Genomic DNA, 27,990 nt, shown 5'->3' on the forward strand with positions numbered 1-27,990 from the left:
AATGTGATTTGTGTATTATTGCAAATTGCGACTGTGTTTAAAATTAAGCAGCATTTTTTTTCTCTTAATAAATATGCATAAATATGTCAAAAGGCTAAAGATTATTACCTTTGTTCCCCATTTCCCTTGAGTTCCCTGCTTGTGGGTGAAGCTCAACACTTTGCTTTAAACGTCTTCCATCTTTTGGCTGCTCCCCTTTCGCGGTTACAGCAGTAAATCATCTACTTCCGTCCATCCCTCTCCTCTGTATCCTCCTCACTCACACCAACCATCCTCATGTCCTCCTTCACTACAGCCATGAACCTCGTCTTTCGTCTACCTATAAAAGGTCTTTCCTGGTAGCTCCAACCTCAGCATTCTACCATCTTCATCACTGTTCCTCCTCTCCACTTCTTCAAACTATCGCAGTCTGCTTCCCTGTATTCAACTCCAAATTATCTTCTGTGATTTTATCCGTCCTCATCACTGAAGCACATCTCATCACTGTCTTACAGCTCTCATATGTGTCTCGAACTACTTTAGCTTCCTCCACCACTCCAGACTTCCTCATACAAACCACCGCCCCTCTCTCAATATACCATGTTATACGTTTTTTTCAAAAAAAACAATTTATCGTTTTCTGACCTCCTCCAGAATCATATATATGTCTTATACATTAACTTTCAAAAAGACAAAGAAAAACTTGTAAAATAAAATAAAATAAATGCCCCAGTCTTTCGTTTTGTCATACTAACAGTCATGTACTGGATGGCACTGTGGAGCTGCCTGGTTACCTGTCTGAGAGCCGATCGGGACTCAGTCGCCAGCGGAAAAAGCAAGGGTGGGGGCATCATCATCTATGTCAACCAGAGGTGGTGCAATCCGGGACATTTGACAACCAAAAGTATAACATTCTCATCCAACCTTGAGCTGCTAGCAGTTAGCATTCGCCCCTACAGCATCCCACGTGAGTTTTCACTTGTCATTGTTGTGTGTTTACATCCCGCTGAGAGCTGAGGCAGAGGCAGCATGGGGCTCTATCTATAACATTATAACAGCCCTACAAACCCAGCACCTAAAAGCACCCATCATCGTATCTAGTGACTTCAATCATGTTACTTTGGACTCCACACTTTTCACTAATATGTACTTTGTCCCACAATAAATAACAAAACATTGGACCTGCTCTATACCAATGTGAAAGAGGCATACAGCCACCCATTACCTCTCCTTGGCAAATCTAATAACAATTTGGTTCTTTTGAAAAGGCAGACTGTAACAGTTCGCCAACTCAGAGAGTGGTCTACAGGAGCAGAGGAAGCCCTGAAAGACTGTTTTGCCACCACAGATTGGAATCTGCTGGTGGGATCACATGGGGATGACATTGAGGGGGCTGTGGAGTGCATGACATACTACCTACATTTTTGTGTGGACATGGTGGTTTCTGTCAGGTCAGTCAAGTGCTTCGCCAACAACAAACCTTGGATTACCAGGAAGGTAAAAGCTGTCCTGAACAGAAAAAAACAAGCATTCAGAAGCAAAGCCAAAAATGTGTTGAAAGAAACACCGAAAAAGGTCCAGAGTCTCTTGACAGAGTCCAAGAGAGCATACAGCAAGAAGTTGGAAGAAAAACTGATGAAGAACAATATACGGGAGGTTTGGAATGGAATGAAAGCTGGCTGCCATAAAGCTGACAGCATAGGGGTAAGGGACACTGAGAGAGCTGATGAATTTTACACCTTTTTCAATCATGTTAGTCACTCCTGTGCCACCTCCATCTCTCAAAGGCCAGCACCCAACTCTCCTGACTATCAGCCTGTTACCTCTCATCTTATTCCTCCACTGTCCCGTTCACCAGACCCCCCTATCCACAGCTCCCTTCCTCCCTCCCAGCCTCCACCCTTTAGTGCAGACCAGGTGAAGAGAGAGCTGCTAGGACTCCATCTGATCAGGTGTCCTCAAAGTTGCAGAGGACCCGCCCTACTGAACTGAGTGAACCATTACAGCAGGTCTTTAATCTCAGTCTTCGTCTGGGAAAAATTCCTTCACCATTATGTGGTGCACACGACCCATGTGACTTTAGGCCTGTTGCTCTCACCTCCCACAAAATGAAAACCTTTGACCGGCTGGTGCTGCATATTATGCAACCACAGGTGCAGGACAAGATGGATCTGCAACAGTTTGCATATAAAAAGAGTGTGGGTTTTGAAGATGCTGTGCTCTACCTTCTCCATTGTGCACTCTCCTACCTGAATGTGGGAAGGTGTAATGTGAGACTGCTGTTTTTTTATTATTTTTTTTTATTTTTCAAGTGTTTTCATTACAATAAATCCCCACCTGCTCCAAACAAAGCTAAACAACATGACAGTTGACTCCCATCTCATCAGCTGGATCATGGACTACCTAACTGACAGACCTCATTTTGTTAGGTTGGGGAGAACCATATTATCAGTGGTCACCAGCAGCATTGGTGCTCCACAGGGAACTGTTCACTTAGCTCTCCCTTTCCCTACATTTCTGATTTTTGTTATAACTCTTATACATAGAGGGTGAGAAAGGGGAGTACAGGAATCTGGTGAAGACCTTTGTGGAGTGGAGCCAAAAGAACATGCTTCACCTGAACATCTCCAAAACAAAAGAAAATGGTCCTGGACTTTTGACGGCGCGCTCCATCATTCCAGCCTATCGACATAAAAAAAAATATGGGGGGAGGTGGTCTCCAGGAGTTAGTTAAACTTTCTCTTTTATGTGCTTTTGACATATTTTTATCCTTTTTATTTTTATTGTTTTAGCTTTTGTATAAAATTAAAGTCTATCTATCTATCTATCTATCTATCTATCTATCTATCTATCTATCTATCTATCTATCTTATTGACAGTTATTGAAATGCAGTAATGTCTGTAGCTTGTTCAGATTTAGTAGTTTTCAACACTGAAACCATGTAACTTCCCCCCAAGCTTTTCAGTCCACTTGGCGGCTGCGCACAATACCACCGGAAGCGACACCTTGAACCCGGAAGTTGCGTAGGATGTAAACACAGCTGTGGAGCTTGCTGTCTAATAATGGTGTACGTGTCGAACGGTGAGTTGTTATTCCCGTCTATTACTGTTTTACTGTTTTTCTTTACTTTTCTCGCAGCAAGCAAAAACTTAGATATGAAAAATTCCAGAATAACCTAAAACACCACACAAAACGCGGTAATGGTTATTAAAAAAAAAAAGAAATCGGGCTAAATGTGTCCAAGTAGCTAATTAGCTTAGCATAAGTGACTGCGTAGACTCACTGTATTGCTTGAAAATATATGTTCAATTCACGTAACAGTGAATGTATGGAATAAAAACAATATACATTGTGTTTAATATATTGATTACGGTCTTATAAAAACATTTTTTTTCTGGAACCTGACAGTAAGGCCTACCCCAACAATGTTTTTAATAAACTGCTTTTCTTGGTTTTACCACATTAGGCCTGGCATGATATAAGCACCGACGTAGTTCCATTTTTAAAGTAGTAGACTGAGGTTTAATACTTTCGCAGTTGTTATAAATGTTAGCACAATGACTAGGCCGTTTTTGTACGTAAAGGTTGCAGTCTCATGTCTGACATTTCGTTTTTCACTCAGGCCAGGTCCTGGACAGCAGGGCTCAGTCGCCATGGCGACTGTCTTTGCTGGTGGATCTTTTTTGGGGGGCAATGGAATTCATCAGCCTCTTGTAAGTTGATCACAAGATTAACAAGATCAATTTCTTGTTATTCGTGGAGTCTATCCCCACATTTTTGTTCTCTTACAGCTTCAAAACCATGTTTCATCCTGACTTGACAAAGGACGGAAACTCTGCTTCAACACGCTTCAGTGATGGCAGGGGGTAGGTTGAAAGCCATTCTCGGTTTTCTGAAAAGGCAGCACATGCTCTACCCACTGACAAGAAAATTGTGTTTTATTGTTCTTGTGGCATTTTTCTGATGATGGGGTACATATATTGAAAAGGAAACTAGGATTAAGATGGCATTTGAGTATTTTTTTTTACTCAAATTGTTGTGAATCAGAAGCAAAAAAAAATGCAGTTTGAAAAAGATCATATTATGCAGAAAATACGCTTGGAGGGCCTCAAGCTCCCTGCCCTGCTCTGCTCTATTCTAATGCATTCACTTGTAGACGACTGTCTTTGTTTTCCTCACCTGAGCTGGTATCTGGCTCTAAACTGTGGGGCTGGATAGCTCCAATATTGCTCTCCATTTTTGTTACACCGCCAATATTAGTTTTTGCAGAGTGAGGGGCTGTAAGCTAGCGAGAAAGTGATGGCAAGGGGGGCGAGGTTGCTCTCTGCCAACGCCCCACCCACAACTTACAGGCAAATCTCGAATGAATTACTGCCATAGAAACTATGTCCAAGAAAATGGCAGTCTTTTTTAATTTGTCAAAGATAATTGAGAATGCTTTTAAAATAACTCAAAATATGATAGGAGAAATTATAAACCCAGTACTTGCTCTTTAAATTGTTGCTTGCTTTATCAGTCCTCCAGGACCACCCGGTGGCAGGAGACGGATAGGAAGAATAACCCACGGTGCTGGACCCAATCCTCCACCAATGGGGGGAGGAGGATGAGGAAGGTGAGAGCTTGTTTCTCAATTTTTAAAATTCATACTTTTACTCTATAATCTGTAATGGTAAAGGCAACACTTACTGGATCACCACACATGCGATCAGCTGAAAGTAAATGGAAATTAATAGAAACCTAGAAAATTTGCATTTCCTCCTTGTTAGTTTCATGTCATTCATTGTTGCTGCAGGTTCCACAGTTTCAAACCATGTCCATAACTTACTAGCATATAGATTATTTTCATTATCATCAGCTTTGATTGTGCTCTTGTGTCAGAAGTGGGACATTCTAGTTTGTGTGCTCTTTGTTTTTGCATGTTTTCTAAACTTGTGGTTCATTTTAGTGACCATGAAAATCATTTTTAGACACTGAAACATTATTCTAAATTGATGTCACTGACTTTCTTTCAGGTAAACGCCTACACGTGTAGTGTAGGCACGGGGCCTTGCTCAGCATCTTTGACAACAAAAAATGCCCTGCTGCTGTGCTGAAGCCCCTCCTCATTAGCTGCTACTGCCACAAGCAGTTTCCTGACGCCTCTCTGGGAATTCCTTCATTTAGGGGCCAGAATGGCTGATAAAGCAGCTGCCTCCTTCACCTTTTTTTTTCTTCCTTTTTTTGACTTTTGTCCTTCCTTTAAGTGACATTGGTTCCTCACAAATGTACTTCAGGCATTTTGCTTTTGCATTCTTGAATTGATGTAGTTTCTTTACTTGGTATTGTGTTTCAATAAACATATAGTGGTGAGTTTGGCTGATTGTGACATCACAAAATCTGACCTGGATCAGAGGACTGGGATTTAAGTTGACTTAGTTACATTTTTCCATTGTTAATCAAATTCAACTGTTATAGTTATTGGTTTATAAATGGATAAAGAGCAAAAATGTCATTTTGAGAGATTAGCCCTGAAAACATCACATTTAAACTGCTGTATTAAGTAAACATTGTCTTCAAATAAAACATTTATTTCCAATATATTACAACAATGTGTATTTTATTACTGGGTTCAAATGTTAACATGGGGGGTTAGGTTACACAAACAGTCACATAATATAGACAAATAGGCTGATGCCAAACTAGAAATAATAGCTGCATCCTTTCCCATGAAATGGGTTTTTCCTGTTAATATTTCAAGTTTTTACCAGACAAATGCAGCTCTTTCTCTGAGCATTCGAACGCCAAAGCGCTGCCACTCTCTCTGATGGATCCACATTTCCTGTGTGGTGTCCAGACAGGCCAGGACTGCTCCCCCCTTCCACATGATCAGCCTGGGGTCCATATCCTGCAGAACATGAATACCAGTAGAAATTATGGAGAGTTATATGATCTGTCTTTATAGAATATGAAGTAGTACTTTCATGTTGCCTCACAGGTGTGTAAATACTAAGATGCAACGTAATCAGAAAAAAAGCAGAACAGTTAAAAATTGAGTCATATTAATGAGATTATTTTAAAAAGCAAATTATTTGATAGGAAAACACATTCTAGAAAGTCAAAGTAAGACCAGATTTGCAACAAAACAAGATAAAAGAATGTGTTTATTTAGAAGCAACTAGGTCAAAGTTCTGACCTAACATTTATAAATATTGAAGAAAAACTTCTAATATGAAAACTTCCCAAAAAAATCAGAGTTCAAACTTCTGTAAGGTGGAATAAACTAAACACGATGTGCATGAGGGATAGAAATTGCAACTGTTGACTGCTGTAAATGTTTCACAAGAGGATCAAACTCAGGGGTCTGAAATTATTGTGTAAATCATGATGATTAACTACAGAGATTAACTACAGATTAACTTTTGCTTTTTCTTAACTGTTCAGTTTTTTAAAAAAATTACCCCTCGTTGGAGAAAAAGTATAAGTTGACTTCATAAAGGTAATTTTCTTCGTTGTAATTTGACCTTTTACTGCACCACAATGTTATGAATTTAAATGAAAATACCTAAACATCAGGCTTTTTACAGCAATTATTAGGTTAAAATTGTTTAGATTAAAATAGAATAATTAATTACAGCTCTCGATTAATTAATCGCACAAAAAATTGATTGCATGACAAGACTAATCACACCATTTACAGTTTACCATAAAGCAATTCTTCCTCATTTGAAACATTTGGTTTATTTTTACCTTCTTGTAGAGTTGAGCCATTTAAAAAAGAAAAAAAAAGGGTTCACCAACTTTTATGGGTCTCGTTTCGTCTGTAGCTTGTAACTCATACCCACAAAAATGATCACGTTTTCAGTTTTCTCTTACAGATATGCATAAGTTACCTTTGGCCGTGTTATGACTTCAACATTATCGACCAGCCTTCTGAAGGACGGGGGCATCTTGTTGATTATCCGATGAAGGAGGAATTCCTGAGCCCCGTGAAACATGAGGCCCCCTCCCACAATCAGGATGGAACTGTACATCTTACGCTTGGTTTCATCTGAAGCTGTCGACAAAAAACACACAGCAGTGAGACAATTATTTTTTTCTTAGTTTATGTTGAAGGTTTATTCTTTACTTTACAGTTGAACTTTCTTACCACAGCAATCAATGCTATGCAGGATTGCCTTGTCCAGCCCCAGTGCTTTGCTCTCAAATTGGCTCATAATTGCAGTCTTTCTGGAGAGATGACCTGACAGCGACTCCTCTGTTTCTCCTGCACCCATCAGACTCTCCCCCTGGGAGGGCCCCAGCTCCATTTCCCCTTGCATTACACCTCCACTCCCCACACCTCCTCCACAGCCCCTCGGAAGTTCTGATGTCTCTCCAAATCCGCACTGACTGCTCATCTCACCATCTAAGCCAACAGGTCTGGCACCCGCCCTCCGGTCTGACGCAGACTTGGAAGACTTTTGGAGAAAACAGTAAAATGAGGGAACATAACTACAGTGAAGCAAATTCTTACATCTAAAAAAGCAACATTTTTCATTCATTCAGGTTTTTACTTGATCCTGTTTGCTTTGTGTGGAAAGCAGATAATGTTCATCATGGGGATCCTCTGCGTCGCCCTGGTAACGGTGCTGAAGCAGAGTCATCTTTTGTCCAACAATCCCGAATGTGGTTGGATAGAAAAGGCCCATGGGTGCCTAAAATGAGATTTGAAAACAACCCATTAGACCTTTAGTCGATAATGACTTAATGTAAAAAAAAATAAATAAATAAAAATAATGTAAAAAAAAATTTCAGCACCAATTTTATGGAGAGAAAATGGACTCATCCCGATTTGTGCGTGCCTAATTCTTGACTTATGAGTAACTTTGGAATTGCATGTGCGTTAATTCTTGATTTGTGACTCATACAATACATTTTGTGCATGACTTTGTGTACTTGCAATTATGTATTCACAATTCACATGTACGGAAGCGATGAGAAAAGAGAAACTTAAATGTTGAGCGTTTTAAAATGCATATTTAGACTTTTTTATAATAATTATCGGGGCATATCTATTTAAGAATAACTGAAAAGTTTTCACCTAATAGTATTCACAATCTAAGTTCAAAGTGACTGATGAGAAATCTCTGACGACCCAGCATTCTAGCTGCACTTAAACGCATCACTCACGGACTAATTTTGGAGATGTGAAAAAAGTTTTACCCCAAATTTGTGCGCAAATGTGGATTTGTGTGTGCGTAACAGGCAATTCAGGGATATTTTTTAAAGATTTGTGTGTGTAGTTAGCTTCAAGCTGTTGTAATTTTCATTTGTGCATGTGTAAATTGTAATCTTTATTTTTTTGAATTTCCTCATTTTAGGCCTACTTATGCCCAAATTGAGGCACAAATCCAAAGTTATGCATAAATTAAGAATTAGACAATCACAAATTGGAGTGAGTTTATTTTCTTTCTATACATTTTTAGCAAAAGGGTTTATTTAAGTACAGATACCTGTAACTTTTCATCTCCAAGTCGAATCTGGTACAAAAGAGCAGGAGCTTCAGGGAAACGTGTCTGGAATTCATGATCTTGTAATCCTGATATGTCCTGTGAAAATGACAAGAAATATGTTTGAAATAAGTTAAAAAATCTGAAACCAAATGATGGATCTTGTATATAAACTTAAGACAATTTAATTGTAACCATAATTAAATTGAAAAAGGTATTCTAAATTATTATTTTTTTTGTCAACAGACTTGATTTAGATGACAGAAAATCTCCTTTAGATGCTGTAGGAGCTGGCAGTCCAGTCTTTTTGACAGCTGGCAGTCTCTGTAGGGAAATCCTGCCCTCTGCAGGAGCCAGAAGAAAGTGCGGGTCACATCTGAGCCGCCATACGCCAAACACAACCTGTGGAGTCAGTCCACCTGTAAGCATGAGCTGCGTGATAAAAGCTAAAAACAATAAATGAGGCCTCGTTATTTCTGGGTTTATTATGTAAAAACCTGGAGTTCCGATGAGACACTCCATCCTCAACGCAGCAGATGCTGGTCTTCTGATCGCCTACGTCCACCACACAAGCACTGCTCAACCCACTGCCAAACGTAGCACACACCGACTCCTGGTGCACAATGATTGCTGGACACACAAGCAGAAAGCATTAAATCATGTTCACTGCATTTGTGTGTCGTTTATAATCACAAACCGTAATACCTGAGAAGCCCATATTAAGCAGCAACATGTTGACAACTTCTTTGATGTGCTGTCTGTTGTAGATGGTAGGAACCAGTAGGATGCATCTGTAATACTGGCAGTCAAAAAACAAATCACATTTTTAATAAACTATTTTCACGCTTTTTGATCTGATTTTTTTACAGTTCAAAGTGATAAAATAGACAAACGTTCTCTCAGTAATAACATTGTCAAAGTATGTTCTAAAATCACAGGCATCCAACAAAAAAATCTGAATTCACTCTGGGAGCAGCAGGTGGTGCAAAAAGCAAAAAACATAATTTTACCACATAAACACGTCCTGTTGCCGTTATATTACTCCAGGAAGAAAAACTAACAGGTACTCCAAATCTTTTATCCCAAATGCAATAAAGCTCTTAAATCAAAGTGAACACACCCGAGTGTAGAAGGTACCTGTTCCTAGCCTATATTTTATCCTTTAATTGTATTTTTATCCATTAATTTATTTGTTTTTATTTTTATTTTTACTGTGTTTGTTGTATTATGTCATACGCTGGAGAACTGCTTTAACTAAATTTCCCTTGGGGGACTAATAAAGTTGTTCTATCTATGCTCTATCTAAAATATTAAAAAAAAAAAAAAGCTTGTATCCCAATCTAAAGGATGGGAACAAAATAAGAAATTTTTATCTGACCTTTAAATCTTTCAGAGGGATTTCCAGGTGCTTCTGAATGATCTGACTCCAGATTGCCTCCAGATCAGCCAGCACTGCAGTCATTGAGCCTCCAGGCCCCGAGTGAATGTTAAACTGCCCTCTGACTATAGGCCAGTGGATATTATAACAGTCTGATGGATTTACGCAGAGAGCCTGCACAAATATCAGAGGGAGATGAATAAAACTGAACTCTGAGGAGAGTAAAGAGCCTCGGACATGTGTACCCACCTCGTCTCCCACCAGGTAAGCTGGGTGGTGCCCCGTGCTGGTCCACTTCACCCTGGAGCTGCTGTCTAAAACTGCTGGACGGATCTGACAGTTATATGCTCTGGCCTAAAACACAAATATAAACACACATAAGAAACATAAATACATATTAGCTTAACAAAAACATTTTTTTCAACGTTTGTTTACATGTTGAAGTTTCAGATGATTGAATCCAGAAAACAGAGTAACAACAGAATTCTGTTTTTTAAATGAAATTGTGATTATTATCAAAAGGAAAGAAATTTAAAGCACGCTAAACTTAAGAAGTGGTCAGTCTTTATTCAGCTACAATTGCCAGTTACTGTAAATTGCTACAACTGCCAATGAGTCTTTTTAGAGCTGTGGAGTAATTCTGACCATCTTATCTTTGCAAAATTATAGTAAAGACCCACTTTAATGAAAATTGTGTTTTTAACATCTTCTTGATGAATATTTCTCATAATGGAGGTGGTGAATGAAATAAGATTAAAACTGCGTTTCTAAGTATTTCTTTATTCAAATCATCATGGAAACCTGCGGTTTGAAAGTGCTCGGGTTTGAGACACAGCAACTTCCATGGGTGGACCTTCTGCACTCCAATTCTGGTGCATCCACTTGCAGACAAATACTGAAGATACATGAATGTCTTCGTTTTCCTCATCTGAACTGACATTTGGCTCAAAACTGTGCGACTGAATAGCTCTGATATTGCTTCGCTGTGTTAATGTTAGCTTCTCTTGTGAGAGGCTATAAGCTAGGGGGAGAGAGTGTAAACAAAGTGTTGATGGGAAATTAGCAGAGCTAACTTCTGAGCCAGTAGTCCCGCCCACAACTCCACAGGCAAAATTCAATTGAGCTCCTGGTGCTCTGCAGAACATATGGCTTTAAAATGACGCAAACTTTTTTGTTTTGGCTAAAAGCGGCATAATCATAATTAAAAGCTCAATGGGAACAATTTTACAATGTTGGAGTTGAACTTTGAGCCACAATATAGAGGTCTGAAAACCCTCCTTTTTATGCCATGCCTCAACATTTCCATCAGATTCAGGTCACAACTTCAACTAAACTGCTCCAAAGTTTTCATTTAGGGACTCTTAAACCATTTAGAGATGAACCCGTTGATGTGCTCTAGAGTTCTGCTGCACAACACACGTTTGAGATCACTAACAAATGGAGAACAGTCCTTCAAGACTTCCATTATAAACAAAACCATCCCTGTTACAGTTTATCTAAACAAGTTTTCCAGCTTCTGCAGCAGCAAAACCCTATTACACTAACAACACCATTACTGAGAGTAGGTATGATATTTGGCTTTTTTTTGTTTTGTTTTTTTCTGAAATGCCGTCACTTTTATATAAGATGCAAAAGAACATAAAACTCTTCTGAGAATTTAGTTTTTTCTGCTTAGTTTGTAGAATAATTTTCCAAAGGTCTTGGGGATCAAGATGTTTTCTGGAAAAATTTAGATGGATTTGCTTTGTATTTTGCCATGCAATGTATTTTTTTTAATTAATTCTGGGTCCAACTTACAAAGATGAGACCTCAAGTTTTTAGGATCCTGTTGTGTGGTCTTTCTGACCTCCTAGCAAAGTTGTTTCCGCTCTGTAGTGGTAGTTTTGATTGAATGCTCACTTTTGTCCAGCTTTCAGATATGTGACAAAATAAAATACATTTGTATTTTAACAGGCGAGGGAATCCTTTTGTTTGTGTGTAAGAGCCACAAATCCCACATCAGAGCTCAGATAACTATCTTGAATTTCCCTGAGGACCTCCAAAGGGATTAATAAAGTATTTTCTATTCTATTCTATTCTATGACATGGTCAGAGAAGATTAAAGATGCATTTCCCTGTCGAATGCTGAAATAGATTTTTTAAGGTGTTTATCGTTCTCTTTTTCTTCACATGCAAACCTGTTCAGAAGACACTGGAGTCCTTCGGACACCGTTTGACATTTTCTTTGACCAAATGGCCTGATCCACCATTTTCAGCCCATTCTGCCTCTGCTCATTACTCTCTGGTTTCTGCTGGACACAATGGCAAAATAAATAAATAAATAAATAGAATTAAGAGTAATACATTTCAAAACAAAAAAAGTCATGCAAGACACATATTTTTGGCAAATCTAAGGTGCAAACTGACTTACATTTAAACCGTCTCTTAACAGCCACGGGTCTTCATATCTGGGCTGTCCACTTTGCTTATGTCTCCGTGCAATGACATGGGGTACAGTGACTGGAAGAGTGTCTGTTGCTCGGCCAATGCGGACGCTTCTTGAACCGGGGTTGATCACAATGACAAAGTTGGTTTGAATTTGCTGGGAAAGAGAAGGAACCATTTAATTTTCAAGTGAATAAGCACATATAATTGACAACAAAGGGCAATTAAATGAAATAGATTTTTCAAATAGTTTTTTTTAGAAATCATCCTTTTATGAAACCAACTGCTTAATGTGTAACAAAGACAGGTAAGTAACAGAATATATAGCAACATAAAAACAGTAAAACCTATGAGAGATTGGTTAAAAAAATCTATAAAAATATTCAATAAGGAGCGAGGAGATATTTAAAAACATCTTTTAAATGATTTAATCCACTAACCAAACAACTTTCTAAGTCTCCACTTTCTAACCAAACAACAGAATAAAACGTGTCCGCTGTGCTTTGAAAGTCATGTCTATCCCACTGGAACACCATAAGCAAAAGTCTTACCCACTAACATATATTATTTTATTATTATGCTGTCAATGGTCTGACCTCGTGGATGGGTTCAGGGATGACTGCAGGAGTGATGGGTCGTTTCACTCCGCGTTGCTGCTCCTTTTCCTTGTCTCGTTCCTTTTCTTTCTCCTTTCCGCCGCATTCCAGCTCTTTCTCAGCCTGAGTCATCTTCTCTATTTAGCAGTTTTGACTAAACATTCAAATATAGCGACGTCTTTTTGTCGTAGAGTGTCAAAAGCTTGCAAAAACAAAGGAACAGCTGAGCGTCGACTAGCAGGGGACCTAATATTCTACTTCCGTGTTTGGTCACATGTACACGATACTTCCTTTCTATTGGTCGACAGCAATTTGTGTTGAACCAATTAAAAAAAAGAGAAATTTTAAAGTGTTTTTTTTCTCACATCACAGGTTATGGAAGTATATTTCTTTTTCTTTTGTTTTTTTTTAAGTGTATAAAATAAAGATTTAAACAAAAAGGGTGATCACAGCGATTTCTGTTATAATATTGTTATGAACTACAAAAGCAAAGGACTACAAACTAAATGGGCACTAACCTCATCTGCTCGTGATGAAAACTATAAGATGAGCTACAACTAAAAGTTAAAAAGCCAAAATGTGTTAGTGTCATAGACATGTTTCATTTTATTTATGTGCTCGGCGAAATATTGCCAGTCTGAATGAATTTAAATGAAGTGAAAGCTTCTATAACAGCGTGTTTCTTGTCATCATTCAAAAATGACAACAATGAATAAACAAGCAAAAAACACCAACAAAGGATTCAAAACTGTCATGGATCTTTCTTTTTTGGTCATTACCATTTGAGGCAAACAAAATAGATCACTCAGTAAATTAATATAGACTTTTTCTTCTCTTTGAAGTCCAACTGCTTCTTTGATTTGAAAAGGTTCATAAGTTTTAATACTTGTAATTTCCACAACATTTGCTTGTGGTAAGGGGATCATGCATCTTTGTTTTTTGTAAATCATTTCAAATATTATAATAAATAAATACACCAACAACACTCATAAAGATAAAAGCGGTGTTTATTATTTTAAAAAAGTTTGCAAAATTGTGAAGAACATAAAAAATAGCACATTTAAACATTTCTGATTACTCATATTCACTTTTCACACAGTTTAGTTTTTACATACAATTCACTTTCATCTAAATGGACTAATGAGTGAAAACAGCATTAGAATACAATTGAATAAACAAAACAAACAAAGACAAAAACTTTAAATATTACATATTCAAATAAAATGTATGAGATAAACAACAGAAAATACTATAATGAGGTTAAATGTGTTGAGAAAATAATTAGAAGATATTTTTAGAGATTTTTCTTAACAGAATAAGTAGAGTAAAATTCCTTTAAATGAAAATACTTATTTGCTATGAAAGTTTGAAATCCAACAATTAGATAATAGCAGGCTTCAATTCAGAAGGTTTTAATTCAAACCTTCTGTTTTTCTGAACATGGAAAAAGTAATTAGCCTATTTTGAGCAACAAGAACCAATTAGTTAATTCCACTGAATGTCAAACAGGAGAGCCCTCAGGTGAAAGCAGGCAATTTTCTTTGGAACTGCTCTGCTGCTTTCCTCCATTCCTTTCAACAGCTTGTCTTAACTTCATGGTACTCTTTTCACTGTAGTCAACTCCCCTCCTGAGCTGCAAGAATGACAGCTTCTTTCTGTTGCTTGTTTGACCATGAATCTTCTTGCAAAGTTTGTTCAAATCGTTCATCAAACAAAAAGCCTCGCATGTCCTCAGTTCCAAAGGTAAATCATTGGACCTCTTCTTCTTATCCAGCTGCAACACCCAAAATTTGGACAACTCACTGGCATTTTTTGCTTGGCTAGCCACCATGTTGAGAATCAGAGGATAAAGATCGTGTGTGGCAGCTGGGATGGAGATTACAGGAAGGTTGTTTTGGGGATTGGAGAAGGAGAGCTGAGGGGAGGTCTGAGAAAACAGAGAAAAAACGATTTACAAAACAGGGACAATAAAAATGCAAATACAAGAGCATCTTTAAAAAAATTAGAATGTTGTTTCCACTTGACGCTGGAGCTCACTGCGAGCTCAGAAAGGTCAAACCACCTTTTATGTTCATTCTGTTCTCAGCTGCTTCACACTAACAACTACCACAGTGAACACTGGAAGTCCTGGTTAATCCTAGAACACTATCATCAGGTGATTTTCACCCCAGCAGAAGTATTTACATAATTTTCAATATGTTGCATTTTTGTGAGTGTCATGGGTTCCTGGATAAGAGTCACATGTCCCAGTATCATTTTTTATTTTTTAAAGGAATTTTTTATTCTCAAATTCCAAATTTTTCAGTAATTTTCAAGCATGTTTTTAGGATCGTCCTATGTTTCTGTTTTTCATTTTTTTTGCATATACCTCAGTTGAAAATGAAAGAACTACTGTAATTTATCATGTGCTGTCATATTTAGATCTATTTTTATGACAAGTACTTTTTTATTTGGTATATTATTTCGGGGGAAAATTTCCCAACAAAAGTGATGGTGTAACTAGGGTTAAATTAATCCAGCAGAACATCCATCTATTTTATTAAACCCGCTAAAATCCCCTTTTGGGTCACAGAGTTGCTGGAGCCTATCCCAGACACTGTTGTACAAAGACAGGATACACCCTATTACCTCCTCTTGACAACAACCCAAAAATCAAGCCCTTTTTGTATCTTTGACAGTCTGGGTGGATATCAGAACCTACAAAGAAAATAAAAGTCAGTATCTCCATACAGCTAGTCAGCAGAGGGCAGCATGAAGCGCTGGAGTTTCCTTGTTGGTGGACTGTAAACTTTCAAAACACAATGGAAAAACACCACCAGGAGAGATCTGAATTCTCACTGACTGGGAACTTCAAGCATTGTGGATTTGGAACTTCTTCGTTCTTTCTCCAGACTCTGGGAGCTTGATTTCCAGGTAAAAGACAAACTTAACTTTCATCTGTGGAGGACTTTGAATCATTTGAATCATTGTTTTTCTCCTTAACCCAGGTATACTTCTACTGATGTCTGTGGTTCAGACGTGACTTGACACAAGAACTCCCGTATCCTTCGTTCTGTGTGATGCAGCTCTCTGTGCACTGACTCAGACCCATCTTTCACGTTTTTTTTAAGTACTCTGCTTGACAGTCCTCTCAGGGATGCATTTATCTCTGTTGCTGCTTGACCTTTTCGTGTCACACTTTTTCCTTTCTCTTAATTTTCTTCCATCACACATGGATATTTCAGTCTGGGAACAACCAGCTTGTGACCTTTAGTGGCTCGCCCTCCTTCAAGTGTGTTGATGACTGTTTTGTGGTCGACTGTCAAGTCAGTAGTTCTCCATGATTAGCTAGTTAACGGACTCAGACTGAAACCATTGAAGCTTTTTTGATTCCTTAGCTGATTAGGGGTTGAGTTACACTCAATCCTTCATTATAAAGAGATAAATATAAAAATATGCAACCTATGTGTTTAGTTTTAAATTGACTGACAACTTTTGAACAGTATTCTAATTGTTTGAGATGTACCTGAAACATAAACAGCAGTGATTCCTAATCAACAATATTCCACACATTAACAAGTTTTTCTTAACTTTTTATAGATGTACTTTAGTAAAGAGCATCTTAGACTTTGAAAGCAGACACAAACTTACATTCTTTGCCAGTGGCGAGACGATGAGCACAGAGTCTGCAGCCGTAACCTGCTCTGCTAGCCAGCGCATCGGCCCCTGCTCTGCAATCTTTTCCTGTTGCCACATATCAATTGCCACTTTGCAGCCGCCATGGCACTGCAAGAACTCTGCCAGCTCAACTATGGCGAGCTGAAAGGCTGAATTTTCGGCTGGGTAGACGATAAGAACTGGTACTGGAACCGTGGGAGGTGGAAAGAGTCTTTTGAAACCAAACCTTGTGGCAATGTTGGGTCTACAAATGTAACCTGAGGAGGAGAGAAACATCATGGAGGAAAGGTTACTTATTTTCATCACTACCAAACAAGCCAAAAATTATTCTATATTTTACAAAGAAAACTCACATTTTCATATTAGTACTATTTTAGTCAAATACCAGTAAATGTTAGTCTCAGTAAATAAAAAACTAAACATGAAATGACAGTTGGAGCTAAAATAATAAATGTTTGATTGATTGATTTATTTCAAGCATAGATTATAACAAAATATAGGGGAATACACACAAATATTTCAAACTCATTACAGAAATAATGAAATGCATTGAATAGAAAATAGAAAACAAACAAAAATGAAACACTTATGTCACATTTGATTCCCTAAATGTCTTAATTATTAACTAAAGTCAGGTACAGTTTGATTGATTGATTGATTGATTGAAAAGGAGAGGGAAGAAGCAAACGTATATGATTCCACCCCTACTTAGTTATTTCATTTTACAGTTTTGTATAGTTATGCAATCCAGTTCTAATCAGATCAAATGCACGTTTTTGGTGAATATGACACTATTTTGCAGTAAACTAATTAAAAAAGAATTTGGCAAGTTATAAATATTTATTACCAAAAGGTAAAATCTGGAATTTCAACATGGAAGTCACAATTCAGAGTGATATGTAACTCTCAATTGACAATTTAATTTGCAATTTGACCAATCATTTTGAAAATGTAGTTTGAAAATTACTATACAAAATTATAAGACAACATTTCAATTTAATTTGCTTTGAATTCATTTCAAAGTAACTTAAAACCTATTGCATTGTAATTTGTCATGCTGATTTGTGTCAACATTCAAATGAAATAGCAAAACAGCACCCCTGGTGTAATGCATCCTCCTTTGCATAGACTCATGATATGAACAAATGTCCGTATTTGAAAGTTAATTAAACTAATTCCAACAAGATGTAGATACAGAAGATCCTTACTGATTACAAAGCAGGAACTCAGGAGTACCAACGCTACAGTTATTCCCAGGAAGATAATCCAGATGTTAGTTCTTTTTGGGTCTTAAATAAAAAAGAAAAAACAATTGCATTAATTTAACTTGACTGCACCAATAAACATAAATGTTTTTCAGATTGCCATGTCTTACCTGGCTCTGTCGTTTCAGTTGAGGGCACAGATGCAAGAAAAGCTGCAAGAGATGATTAGTTTTAGTTGTTTTTTTTTTTTTTTTAATTAGCATGCTTAAATATGTTTTCTTAATTCATTACATCTTTTATATTAACTTTCATCTTCAAACTCAAATAACTCATATTTTTGTACAGAATTTCAGAATTTCATGGAAAAACAGTAAACTAGATTAGTAGTAGACTGTTTGTCAGTTTAAATACTATATGACGTTTTCATGCATGTGTGGATTTTCTCCAAAAAAGTCTTTGTGGAAAAATCTTCAATTTCGACCCTCAGAAGACATTGGAATGGCGTAAGCAGCAAGTTCAATCCTCTTTGAACCGGTAGTACTGGAGAGTTTGCTCACCTGTAGTTTCTGAAGGGGTTGTTCTGACAGCTTCTACAAAAACAAAGATTTTAAAAATCAAGGTCAGCTGAATTTTAGCAGTTGTGCATTTATTTTGTATCATTTAATATCACAGTGTTGCAGCTCATAATCTACAGGTTTTACTCTTGAGTTTTGTAAAGTTATGGGATGATTTGTTACTTCTCTTGCTGGTCATTATTGATAAGGTGGAGTCAAGGTGTTTATGGTGTTTATAAAAAATGTGTTTTTCCTATATACAGATCAGACATACATCCATCAAAGACTCTCTCCTTAACTTCTCATGTGATCAGCAGATGATGCTGACTGCAGCTTGAGATTGGTGAGCTAAGAGGACAAAGAGTCTCTATGAAATAGTATTGGAGCTTTAAGATCACCCAAAATAAAATGTATAATAAATGTAAAGATAAAAATTTTAATTAAAATACTAAATACCAGGGCTGGCCCTGGGGATAGGCGACCTAGGCGGCCGCCTATGGCACAATCGACAGTTTAACACACCACTAATTTCATGTAAATGTGTTAAAACAGGTAATAATTAAAACTATGAATAAAATAACGCAAAGGTTTGACATAATCAATCACTTTGCCTGCTGCTGCGCCCCTCCTGGCCTGACTCAGCCCAAGTCATAGCTAGGTGGGGAGGAGGAGCAGGAGGGGGGGTACGCAGTGTTATCTATTAGTGCTTCTTTAAACTTTAAAGATGAAAAAGCAGCTAAACAAGGGGCCGGCCGGCCGGCCCTAGTGATGACACATATAAAAAAAATGTAAAAGAGAGATAGGAATCAGTTGTTCTTATTAATTGATTGATCAAAACATAATGTAATTTGGAATTTCTTGAAGAAGATTTAAATCGTAAAATTTCTAAATTTTAGCAAGAATAGACTTTTCATTTTAGAGATTTGAAAATGTAGTTTTTTATAGACACCTCTGATATAAGGGTAAAACAAGTTGGAGCCAAAAAAAATATATATGGAGAAATTCAGCTGCTAAAGATTTACATTTAAATTCAAAAGAAAAATGAAAAAACAATATTTATGCAAATATAGATCTTCTGTGTCAAAAGTTACAGAACATTAGGTCAACAAACTATAAAAGATAGAAGAAAGCGATTATTAATTGGAATAACCTTTTAAAAACAGAAAATTAAAATTTCTTTGAGGAACTGTTTTGATTTAGTTGTTCATTCAAAAGTTAAATTTTTGGAATATTTTAAGCAATTAGCAGCAAAACACTTTGCAATGCAAATAACCTTTTCATAAGATAATTATTGAAATAAAAATGACACATATAAACCTTTATTGGAATTTGAAAAATCCTGAATATGAAAATTCATTATTTCAAAGTGCCCTCCTGGACCTGGTTCTCCACAGATTGATGCAACTTTTTTCCATCATACATTTTTAGTTTGGCTGTTGCATTGTTGGGATTTGGGAAGTGGTGGTGATCGGCTTTGGCGACCTTGTTCAGGTCTGTTCTGATCACCACTGTTAGTTTGTTTTGGTTGACTCACTCATGTTCTTTGTTCTTTTCTGTTATTTGGGCATGGAAGAGGACAACTCTTGATAAAATCTGTATTTATTCTTAACCTTTTATTTTGTTATTCCTGAGCCTTGTGAGCATACCTACATTTTTTAATTTCAAATTCTGGAAGAAAATACTTTTTAGACACACGAAACAAAATTATTAAATATCAATAAATCATGGAGAAAAAAAAAGGTTTTACTAACTTGTTGGGACCAAAACTGATGTCTTCTGATAAAGGCCGTGTCCCAAAGAAGGCAAAGGAAAATTGTGAACTGTAATGATTTCCACCCCATGAGTTACATATAATAAATAATGAAACCATATCTAAAAGAGGAAAAGATAACAGTTATTGCAATGGAAGTCAAATTTAGAAATGTGCATTCAAAATTAAGTGGATAAATGTATTCAATAAGTGTGCTCATACCTGCTCTAATCCAGTGAGATCTGTTTTGGCGATGGAAGGGCTATAAGTGCACTTGAGTTCTTCTGAAGAACTTTCAATCACTGTACCTTCTAGTTTATCTATGCTCGCTAAAAAGACAAAGAAAGAAATGGAAATCACTCAAACAGCTAAAGAAGTATCAACAAATTATGCATCAATACACACACAGGACATTTGATTCTAGGACCACACCTGTCATCTTTAACATAAAATGCTATTCAAAATTATTGTGGGTGCTAAACGACATCAAACCACCTCTCTGTCTTTGTGACTGACAGTCTGTCCTTTCAAATATAAATAATACATTCTCTGGCTATTTATGGGATCAATCCTTACAAATAAGGTCAAACTTTTACAACTTTATTTAGTCTTGTACAAGAAAAAAATGGCGGTTTTCTGCTTCAGTAGAGATTGATTGAAGTCTTTATGAACCTCTTCTTGACCCCGACAGAAAAAAAAAATATATACCGGTATATTACTTCTTGAAAAATGTTGCTGCCCAAATCACAGATTTAAGAGAGTAGGACATAGAAAGGCTGTGGATCAAAGAAACAGGTAAACCAAAGTCCAACAAACAGTCCACAAAAAGACAGTAATGCAGCCTTTAAAGCAACTGGAGCCTCAGCACATCTAAAACTTAAAAGATGGAGCAGCAAACTATAAAAAATAGTTACAAAAACAGAAAACTGTTGAGGCAATAAACAACAAACCCATGTGTGTAGCAGATGGGGAAAAGGGAGGTGAAAGACAGCAGATAGGGGCAGAGTGCCATGACGTAGAGTGAGAGCAGAGTTAATTTAGAACGTCTGCTAAAACAAAAAAGCACAAACATCGGTAATTGACCAATCAAGCATCCCTGCATTCCCAACACCCTGCATTCCCTGCTAAAATAGCCGTGTTTTTGCTGCAATAGTAATGTTAGGTTGGGGTTGTGAGGGATGTAAGCTAGCAGGAAAGAGCGTAAACAAAGGGATGATGGGAAAAGAAGACAGGCGCCTGGTTCACACTGGACATGGAAGCGCCTCAAAATGCCATGGAACGGAGGCCGCTTTCATTGGTGCCTTTGTAGAGTTAACAAGGCTCCCGCCGTGCAGCGGATCGTTTCACCGTCCATTCTACTTTGTGCGCGAGCCGCAAGCGATCCGCATCAATACTGGTAGGAAGTTACATCAAGATACATGAGAAAATCTAGTTTATTTTCAAGATATAACCAATTTTGCGCTAGTACAAGTCTATAATCCAAACAGACTCCTCCTTTCTAATAGCTTAAAAGGAATTAAAACTTCTTCAGAATGATCCAAGTGATACCTTGTTGAATTGCATTAAAGTATTTTTTTTTTATTAAAAGCTACAGGCGAACTCATGTGAACACAATGTTGACATTAACATCAAAAGTCTCTTACCATCAATGTTTATAGCCCAGCTTATGTTCAGCACATAATGATCTTGGTCTTCTACCTGCGTTACTTTCAGGGCAAACACTTTGGAGGGGGGCGACGAGGATCTTGGCGAAAACCCTTAACATTAAAAACAAGAATTGGTTTTAATATGCCATGTTACTCACATTTATTTTAGTTTAATCTGCCATTTTGAAACCAATACAATGAAAAGTATTTTTTGCATTAATGATCAAAAAGGAAAATAGGGATTAAAAATGAAAGGTATAAATGCCCTATAACACACAAAAAGGTGCACACTAGGTGAAATTAACTTTAAAACTCAATTTTTGATAACTCAAATGTTTATAAAAGAGACTGGACAACATAGCTGATTTATGAGAATATATAATGCACTCTAGGCAAGAAGCTCAGTTTTATGGTCTAATTAGTAAGATGTTTTAAAGGAGCCCAAAGCTTTAATTGCTTAAAATGAAAGGAAACACACACACAAAAAAGAAAGGAAACCAGTTTATCTAGAAAACAACAAGACTGGAAATAATAAAAGCTCGCAGTCACATCGAAACAGAAATTTGAGAGTTTCTTTGAAAGCTGGATTAAATGGGAACATGTTTCAACGCAAAAGACTAAACTAAAACTTATTTAGTGAGTAAAAACAATGAAATCTAAAGATTGTGCTTATGATTCGAGACTTCAGTGGAAAAGGTTAAAGTTGATGGGGCAGATCTTGACCTAAATTATTAATATATATATGTATTCTAGTGACAATTTAGCCTGGATAATCTATTAGAAAACAAGATATTAAAAGTGAAGTGCATCTTTTCTTTAATCATATGATAAACAATTGGATACATAAATCTTTTTTTTCTTGAGCCTGTTAAAAGGATTACATTTTTTTTACTCACACAAGCTTTCTACAGTGTAGAATTGACAGTTAAGGGCAGGGATAGCCAGTTTAATTTAGTCTGACTGGTTTAGTTTAGCAACAGCTATTGTTTATATTTTATGACTGACATTCTGCTTCTGTGCAATTATTGGCATAAAGCCCAATGAGGCAAATGTTTTGTGATATAAAAATAATAATGATTTAAAATTGATTTGCTTATTTAAGTCTGTTTGTATTCACTTATTGTGTTATTTTTTACAATTATATTTAACATACACATGACAGTTATTTATAATAAAGCAAAAAAATACAAGAATAGTAATACTAATACAATGAATAACAAATAAAGGTAATGAATAAAAGTGCAACAAATCTAACGTTTTTTACACAACACACTTATAATTTTTCGTCATCAAGAATCTTCCAGGTCAATATGTAACACATTATATTTTTAGCTTTAAAAAAAGTTCTAACACTTATACTTTTACAGTCTGTTAAATAACACGAATCAATGAAGGAAGAAGAAGAAAGAACGTTCTTACCGCCAAATGTTTCACATGTCACAGTCTGCAATAAAATACAGAATTAGTTTTTTTTTTCACTTAGTTTAAGCCAAACCATAAAACGATGGATAACTTACGATTTTAGCGGATGTCCCTTGAACTGCTGCTAAGCAGAGAAAACACAAAAACAACCACATCCTCCTTAGAATCTGTGAAACTTCAAAAGAAAGAAGAAATATTTAAAAAAAAATGTATATAAATGCAAGAAGTTGCAACAACTAAGGATTTTTAAAAACCCTACTGTCTATGCAGGAAGACAGTAAAACCTCCTCTTCACTGAAAGGACACTTGGAAACTCAAAGCCACAGACGACAGAGTCAGTGAACACACCACTAGAAGCCACGCCCACAGGCTCTGGTTTCCTCTGGGCTCGCGGCCGCAGCAGCTTCTCCGCGTTCACAGGTAGGTTAACGTGTTTGGCTGCAAAGTTTCAAAGCTAAGCGCCTTTATCTGCAAACGCATCCCTAAAGAATCTCTTTGTTCGGTTCTCCCTTCATCTTTTTTTTCTTTTTTAATAACCCAACGAGAAGTTCCCTCACGATTTGGGGAATCATTATCGTGAAGATAGCGGTTTTTTACAGGCGTAAACAAACGCAACTAGAACTTTTTTTTTTTTGCACAGTTTCATGAAAACTTTTTTTTTAAAACCTAATGTGCGTTAAAATTGTTCCTAAAATGTGCAAATTCTTGACCGCTTCCGCTGCAAATGTCACGGCGGTGAAAACAAAGGTTAACTCGAAACGCAAAGATCATAAACGACGGGATTTGAGTCAGCGAAAGCGCTTTGACCCCTGGAGTCTGCAGCTGCGCCTTTTCTGCTGCGAGCACGCACACATTTTACTGGGTTTTAGTAGCGTTAAAACTTCGTTTCACAGGACAAGTGATTGACTTTTGTCAATAAAGCAAATAAAAACAAACTTAAAAGATACTTTTTAATGCTAAAGTAAAGGGTTTCTCTTAAATTGCATACTTTAAGAGAGCTCTTTTGGTATTTTGGCAGTAAATAATCATGCATCAACATATTTGAAAGTCAAACATATTTTAAAACTGACTTAAGATATGGTCTTTATTGGGTGTTTTATTTGCATGTTTGTGCCCACATGCATATTCAATTTATAACAGAGTAAAGATCCCTAATTATGTTGTTTTCCCGTCTCTTTGTTGACAATTGATTGGACAGAACAATGCTTGCTTTCATCTGTGTTTATCACTGCAGCTGTTGCATAAGATCTGCAAGCCATTGGCTCAGTCTGTCTTTACAACTGCTGCTCATAAGGTTAAGTAACATCTCAAAGTCAGACTTTTTCTGCTGTTTTGCTTTTTTTCTTTTCATAATACATCTTTGATACTTTTGGTTGAAGCTGAGATTTAAAATGTTACAAAAACTTTCAATTTTTGAAGTTAGAGAGGAAAAAGAGGTTTATTTTTCGTGTTTTATTAAAATCTTTGTAATAATCTACGTTTTTTTTTAAATATATGAACTTTTGTTTAAGTGTAAACCTTTGACTGTATAAAGAGAACTGGACTGAGCGAGTAAACCATAGAAAATGATTTATTTTTGGTTCCAACAACCAAATTAAATCAATTCAGTTGCCATTTTTCTGTGAAATGTCCGCTGCCTTGTTGGAACCAGACGTTCTCAGTAAGCTGTAAGGGGCTATATGCACGACCTACTTCCGCATTCGGTACATGACTGCTCAATCATTTCTGGTTGGGGCAGTATACTGTTGTTTTCATGGGAATTGTAAAGTATTTGGAGTTTACAAGATGTCTTTTGCAGCTACCAGGAGTCACTACAAACAATGTTAGACACATTGTCTTTCTAGCAAAATACTCAAAAAAAAAAGCTGCAAAAAGGGTTTAACTTGTATGTGTCTTTGAATGTATTTATCTGCAACCAGCTCAAAACTTGATGGAAATTCATGTTGGTGACACTTAATAGGTGCTGCATTGTTTCACGTATTGGATCCAAAGCCAAATGCTGTTACTGGTCTCACATATTTAATGTTAAAGACCCGTTAGCTAGAGCATGGAGCGCAGCTGCGGCCGCGATCGGGAACCATTTGGTGCATTAACTCGAATAGTAACCGTAATTATTACCTTAACTTTTCCTCCGGGTCTGTGCAACCAAAAAAAAAAAGTTCAGCACTGGCTGCTCATATTTAGAAAATTATGTGTGGTTATCATTGTTACTTTCATTTGGGCTAATGCTAACTAGCATGAAAGACACATTATCGCTGTCTTTATCTTTATGACCTGCTAGTTGTGTTTTAATTACCTCACATCAGAATGTTTTTAAAGTTTTGTCAATGTAATGTTCAGTGTTTGGTAGAAGCAGTCTGAGACGTGATTCCCTTTCCTAAAACGTCTCAACACAGGCGAGGTGACCGTTAGCATGCTACTGCTGCTCAATGAAGAAGGCAGAAGCACTTCATCATCAGCTGAGAGTAGGATCAGTAGTCTAAAAGTCACTTCAAAGTTCGTTTAAATGTTCACAGTTCTGTTGAATAGGTTTTAAAGGCTCTAATACAGCTACATTACATATGAAGAAGTCATATGACCATACAGTACATGGGAGCGTTTTATGAGCACTGGGTGTTTGGTGTTTCAGGAAGGCAAACTTTGCCTTTTTGGATGCTTTTGTGAATACACATAATGACAAACTAACATACAATGTAAGAAATAAAAAAAATTTGACAATACCAGCAATAGTACACAGAGATTTGCTAAAAACAAACGGTCTATTTGAAACCGAAAATACGTCACACAGAGTCCATTGATCTATGTCAGTCTGAGTCTACATTTCACTCAGTATACAGTCAAATGTGTCAAAACATGCTCAAAATGTAGTAATAAATATAGAAATAAATAAAGAGCTTGAGTTTTACTGTTGCTTTTTAAGAGAAAAGCCTTATACAGAAGAAAAAAACAAGTAAACGCAAACACTCTCAGGTTCTTAATCAAAACCATAATTGGAACTGGCTGAGTTCCAGGTGAGTCATATAACTGGTAATCAGTTTTTTTCTGCATTCACTGCCAATAGTTCACACTTGCTGACGTAGTTTCTACTTTCAGATTATTATTATCCTCTTTGTGTTGTTTCCAGAGAATAAGGAAGTACGATGCCTTCTCTGGCCACAGTTGCTCAAAGAGGAGCTCAAAGGTTTTCTGGAATCACTTCGGGGAGAACTTTGAAGAATGGCGGCTGCTTCTTTACCTGTTCACCCAAACATCACCTCATCCCCAACATCAGACAAGGACAGACATTTTCTGGTTCTCCCTTGAAGCATTATAGGTGCTTCTCGGCCTCATCCCCTGACCAGAATCAAAAAACGCCATCCTTCAGCTATGTGGTTGTGGGGGCGGGGTCAGCAGGATGTGTTCTCACCAACCGCCTTACAGAAGACGCCCATGAGTCTGTGCTGCTGCTGGAAGCCGGACCTAAAGATCTGTTTCTTGGGAGCTTAAGGCTTTCATGGAAGATCCACATGCCAGCTGCTCTGACCTACAACCTCTGTGATGACAAGTAATTCACATTTCAATTGATTCTAGGAAGAAGCCAAACAGTCTCCAACAAATCTTATAATCCAGATGTAGTAGCTCATTCTGTGTTTTGATCCTCAGGTATAACTGGTACTACCATACTTTACCTCAGGCCCACATGAACAACAGGGCCTTGTACTGGCCGAGGGGGCGTGTGTGGGGAGGGTCCTCCTCACTTAATGCCATGGTTTACATTCGTGGACACGCTGAAGACTACAACCGCTGGCAGAGGGAAGGTGCAGCGGGCTGGGATTACCAGCACTGTTTGCCTTACTTTAGGAAAGCTCAGTGTCACGAGCTCGGAGAAAACAGGTACGAAATGCTTTTTAACACCCTTTTTATTCCGTTTTTACTCAGCATGTGCGATTCTGAAATGATCAATCAATCGAACTTTATTTAAAAAAAGGGCTTATCATACTGGCACAGGTTGAAGTGCTTCACAGTTGAAAAGAAAAAGATATTAACACCATTAACACACACAACCCATGCCAATGCATTCTCCCTCCAAATCGTCCCAAATGGACATATAATTTGGGCCCTCTTTACGTCACTCTTCGATGTTTTGGTTGTCCCTAACTCATCGTTTTTTTGACATACTGGCTGTTCCCATCAAATCAGTGGTCTCCAGCCCTTGGGATGCAGACGGATTCGGTACCACAAATCGGACCCCTGATTTAAGGGGAACAGACAGCACGTCAAAAAAAAATGATGAGTTGGTGACACCCAACACGTCGAAAAAGCGATGCGAAGGGGGCCCGAACCACACATCCATATATGACGAGTTGGGAGTGAGAATGTGTAGGAGGAAACAGTATATTTGGAAACGCTTCATACCAGAACTGACTCAACCACAGGAACATTACCACAGTCCCCTCCCAGAACGGGACGAAAATGTACGCCATCTAACGATCCGCACCCCTAAGTGATGCATCAGAGGCCTGCTGATTGTTGTTAGCATTTTTTAAAGCATTTTTGAACACATTTTTTTCATCAGCTACTGATTTACCATGATTTGGATTAAGAAATACTCAGAAATGCAGTTATAATCTTAAATTGTGTTTTATATCTCCTCCATTATAAGAAAAATGTAACAAAAACATGGTAAAACACCATTTTCAGTTAAGTGGGTTTATAACTTTAACATAAGAAATGCATCACAGTGCACCATTTTAGATTTGACAGTTGTTAAATCTTTGAGTGCCCAAATATCCAAAGGCAATAGAAAAGGTCTGCTCTGCAAAACATTTATATTAGAACTTTATGAAAATAACATTAAGAGCAGTGGTCTCCAACCCCTGCAGAGCTTTAAAATACCCATCTTTCAGTTTTACCCTTTTATTTATTAACTC

At 37.2% G+C, this 27,990-nt stretch overlaps 4 protein-coding genes across 6 annotated transcripts in view; 2 read left to right on the plus strand and 2 right to left on the minus strand.

The window, feature by feature from the left end:
• The first annotated feature begins 2,941 nt into the window (after window positions 1-2,941).
• Window positions 2,942-5,329, plus strand: selenok (selenoprotein K). 2 transcript variants are annotated; one of them, XM_024293430.1, is made up of 5 exons: window positions 2,942-3,061; window positions 3,603-3,693; window positions 3,772-3,846; window positions 4,497-4,592; window positions 4,993-5,329. In XM_024293430.1, exons 1-5 carry the CDS (start codon window positions 3,043-3,045, stop codon window positions 4,994-4,996), a joined length of 285 nt encoding a protein of 94 aa, XP_024149198.1. In that variant the 5' UTR covers window positions 2,942-3,042; the 3' UTR covers window positions 4,997-5,329. The 2 variants fall into 2 exon arrangements, with proteins under 2 accessions (XP_024149198.1, XP_024149199.1); XM_024293431.1 differs by lacking the exon at window positions 4,993-5,329 and having other exon boundaries at window positions 4,497-4,596.
• A 228-nt stretch (window positions 5,330-5,557) lies between these two features.
• actr8 (actin related protein 8) lies at window positions 5,558-13,519 on the minus strand. 2 transcript variants are annotated; one of them, XM_024293424.2, is made up of 13 exons: window positions 12,847-13,519; window positions 12,237-12,407; window positions 12,004-12,117; window positions 10,076-10,180; window positions 9,827-10,000; window positions 9,154-9,247; window positions 8,946-9,078; window positions 8,697-8,850; window positions 8,452-8,547; window positions 7,513-7,653; window positions 7,107-7,416; window positions 6,850-7,013; window positions 5,558-5,864 (listed from the first exon to the last, which is right to left on the minus strand). In XM_024293424.2, the coding sequence occupies exons 1-13, from the start codon at window positions 12,976-12,978 to the stop codon at window positions 5,721-5,723; spliced, it is 1,932 nt and encodes a 643-aa protein (XP_024149192.1). In that variant the 5' UTR covers window positions 12,979-13,519; the 3' UTR covers window positions 5,558-5,720. The 2 variants fall into 2 exon arrangements, with proteins under 2 accessions (XP_024149192.1, XP_024149193.1); XM_024293425.2 differs by having other exon boundaries at window positions 12,004-12,114; window positions 12,847-13,517.
• Window positions 13,520-14,242: 723 nt separating this feature from the next.
• LOC112159385 (interleukin-17 receptor B) lies at window positions 14,243-23,471 on the minus strand. Its single transcript, XM_024293429.2, has 11 exons — window positions 23,340-23,471; window positions 23,176-23,255; window positions 23,078-23,102; window positions 21,656-21,769; window positions 20,235-20,341; window positions 20,014-20,134; window positions 18,266-18,298; window positions 17,879-17,920; window positions 17,712-17,792; window positions 16,477-16,760; window positions 14,243-14,773 (listed from the first exon to the last, which is right to left on the minus strand). Exons 2-11 carry the CDS (start codon window positions 23,233-23,235, stop codon window positions 14,348-14,350), a joined length of 1,293 nt encoding a protein of 430 aa, XP_024149197.1. The 5' UTR covers window positions 23,236-23,255; window positions 23,340-23,471; the 3' UTR covers window positions 14,243-14,347.
• chdh (choline dehydrogenase) overlaps window positions 23,378-27,990 on the plus strand; it is a 15,195-nt gene continuing 10,582 nt past the window's right edge. The window contains exons 1-3 of the mRNA XM_024293427.2: window positions 23,378-23,500; window positions 26,205-26,624; window positions 26,723-26,953. Coding sequence (XP_024149195.1) covers window positions 26,221-26,624; window positions 26,723-26,953 — 635 coding nt within the window. The 5' untranslated portion in view covers window positions 23,378-23,500; window positions 26,205-26,220. The remainder of the gene's footprint in view (window positions 23,501-26,204; window positions 26,625-26,722; window positions 26,954-27,990) is intronic.

This window comes from Oryzias melastigma, linkage group LG7, assembly GCF_002922805.2.
Source record: "Oryzias melastigma strain HK-1 linkage group LG7, ASM292280v2, whole genome shotgun sequence".
Classification (NCBI taxonomy): Eukaryota; Metazoa; Chordata; class Actinopteri; order Beloniformes; family Adrianichthyidae; genus Oryzias; species Oryzias melastigma.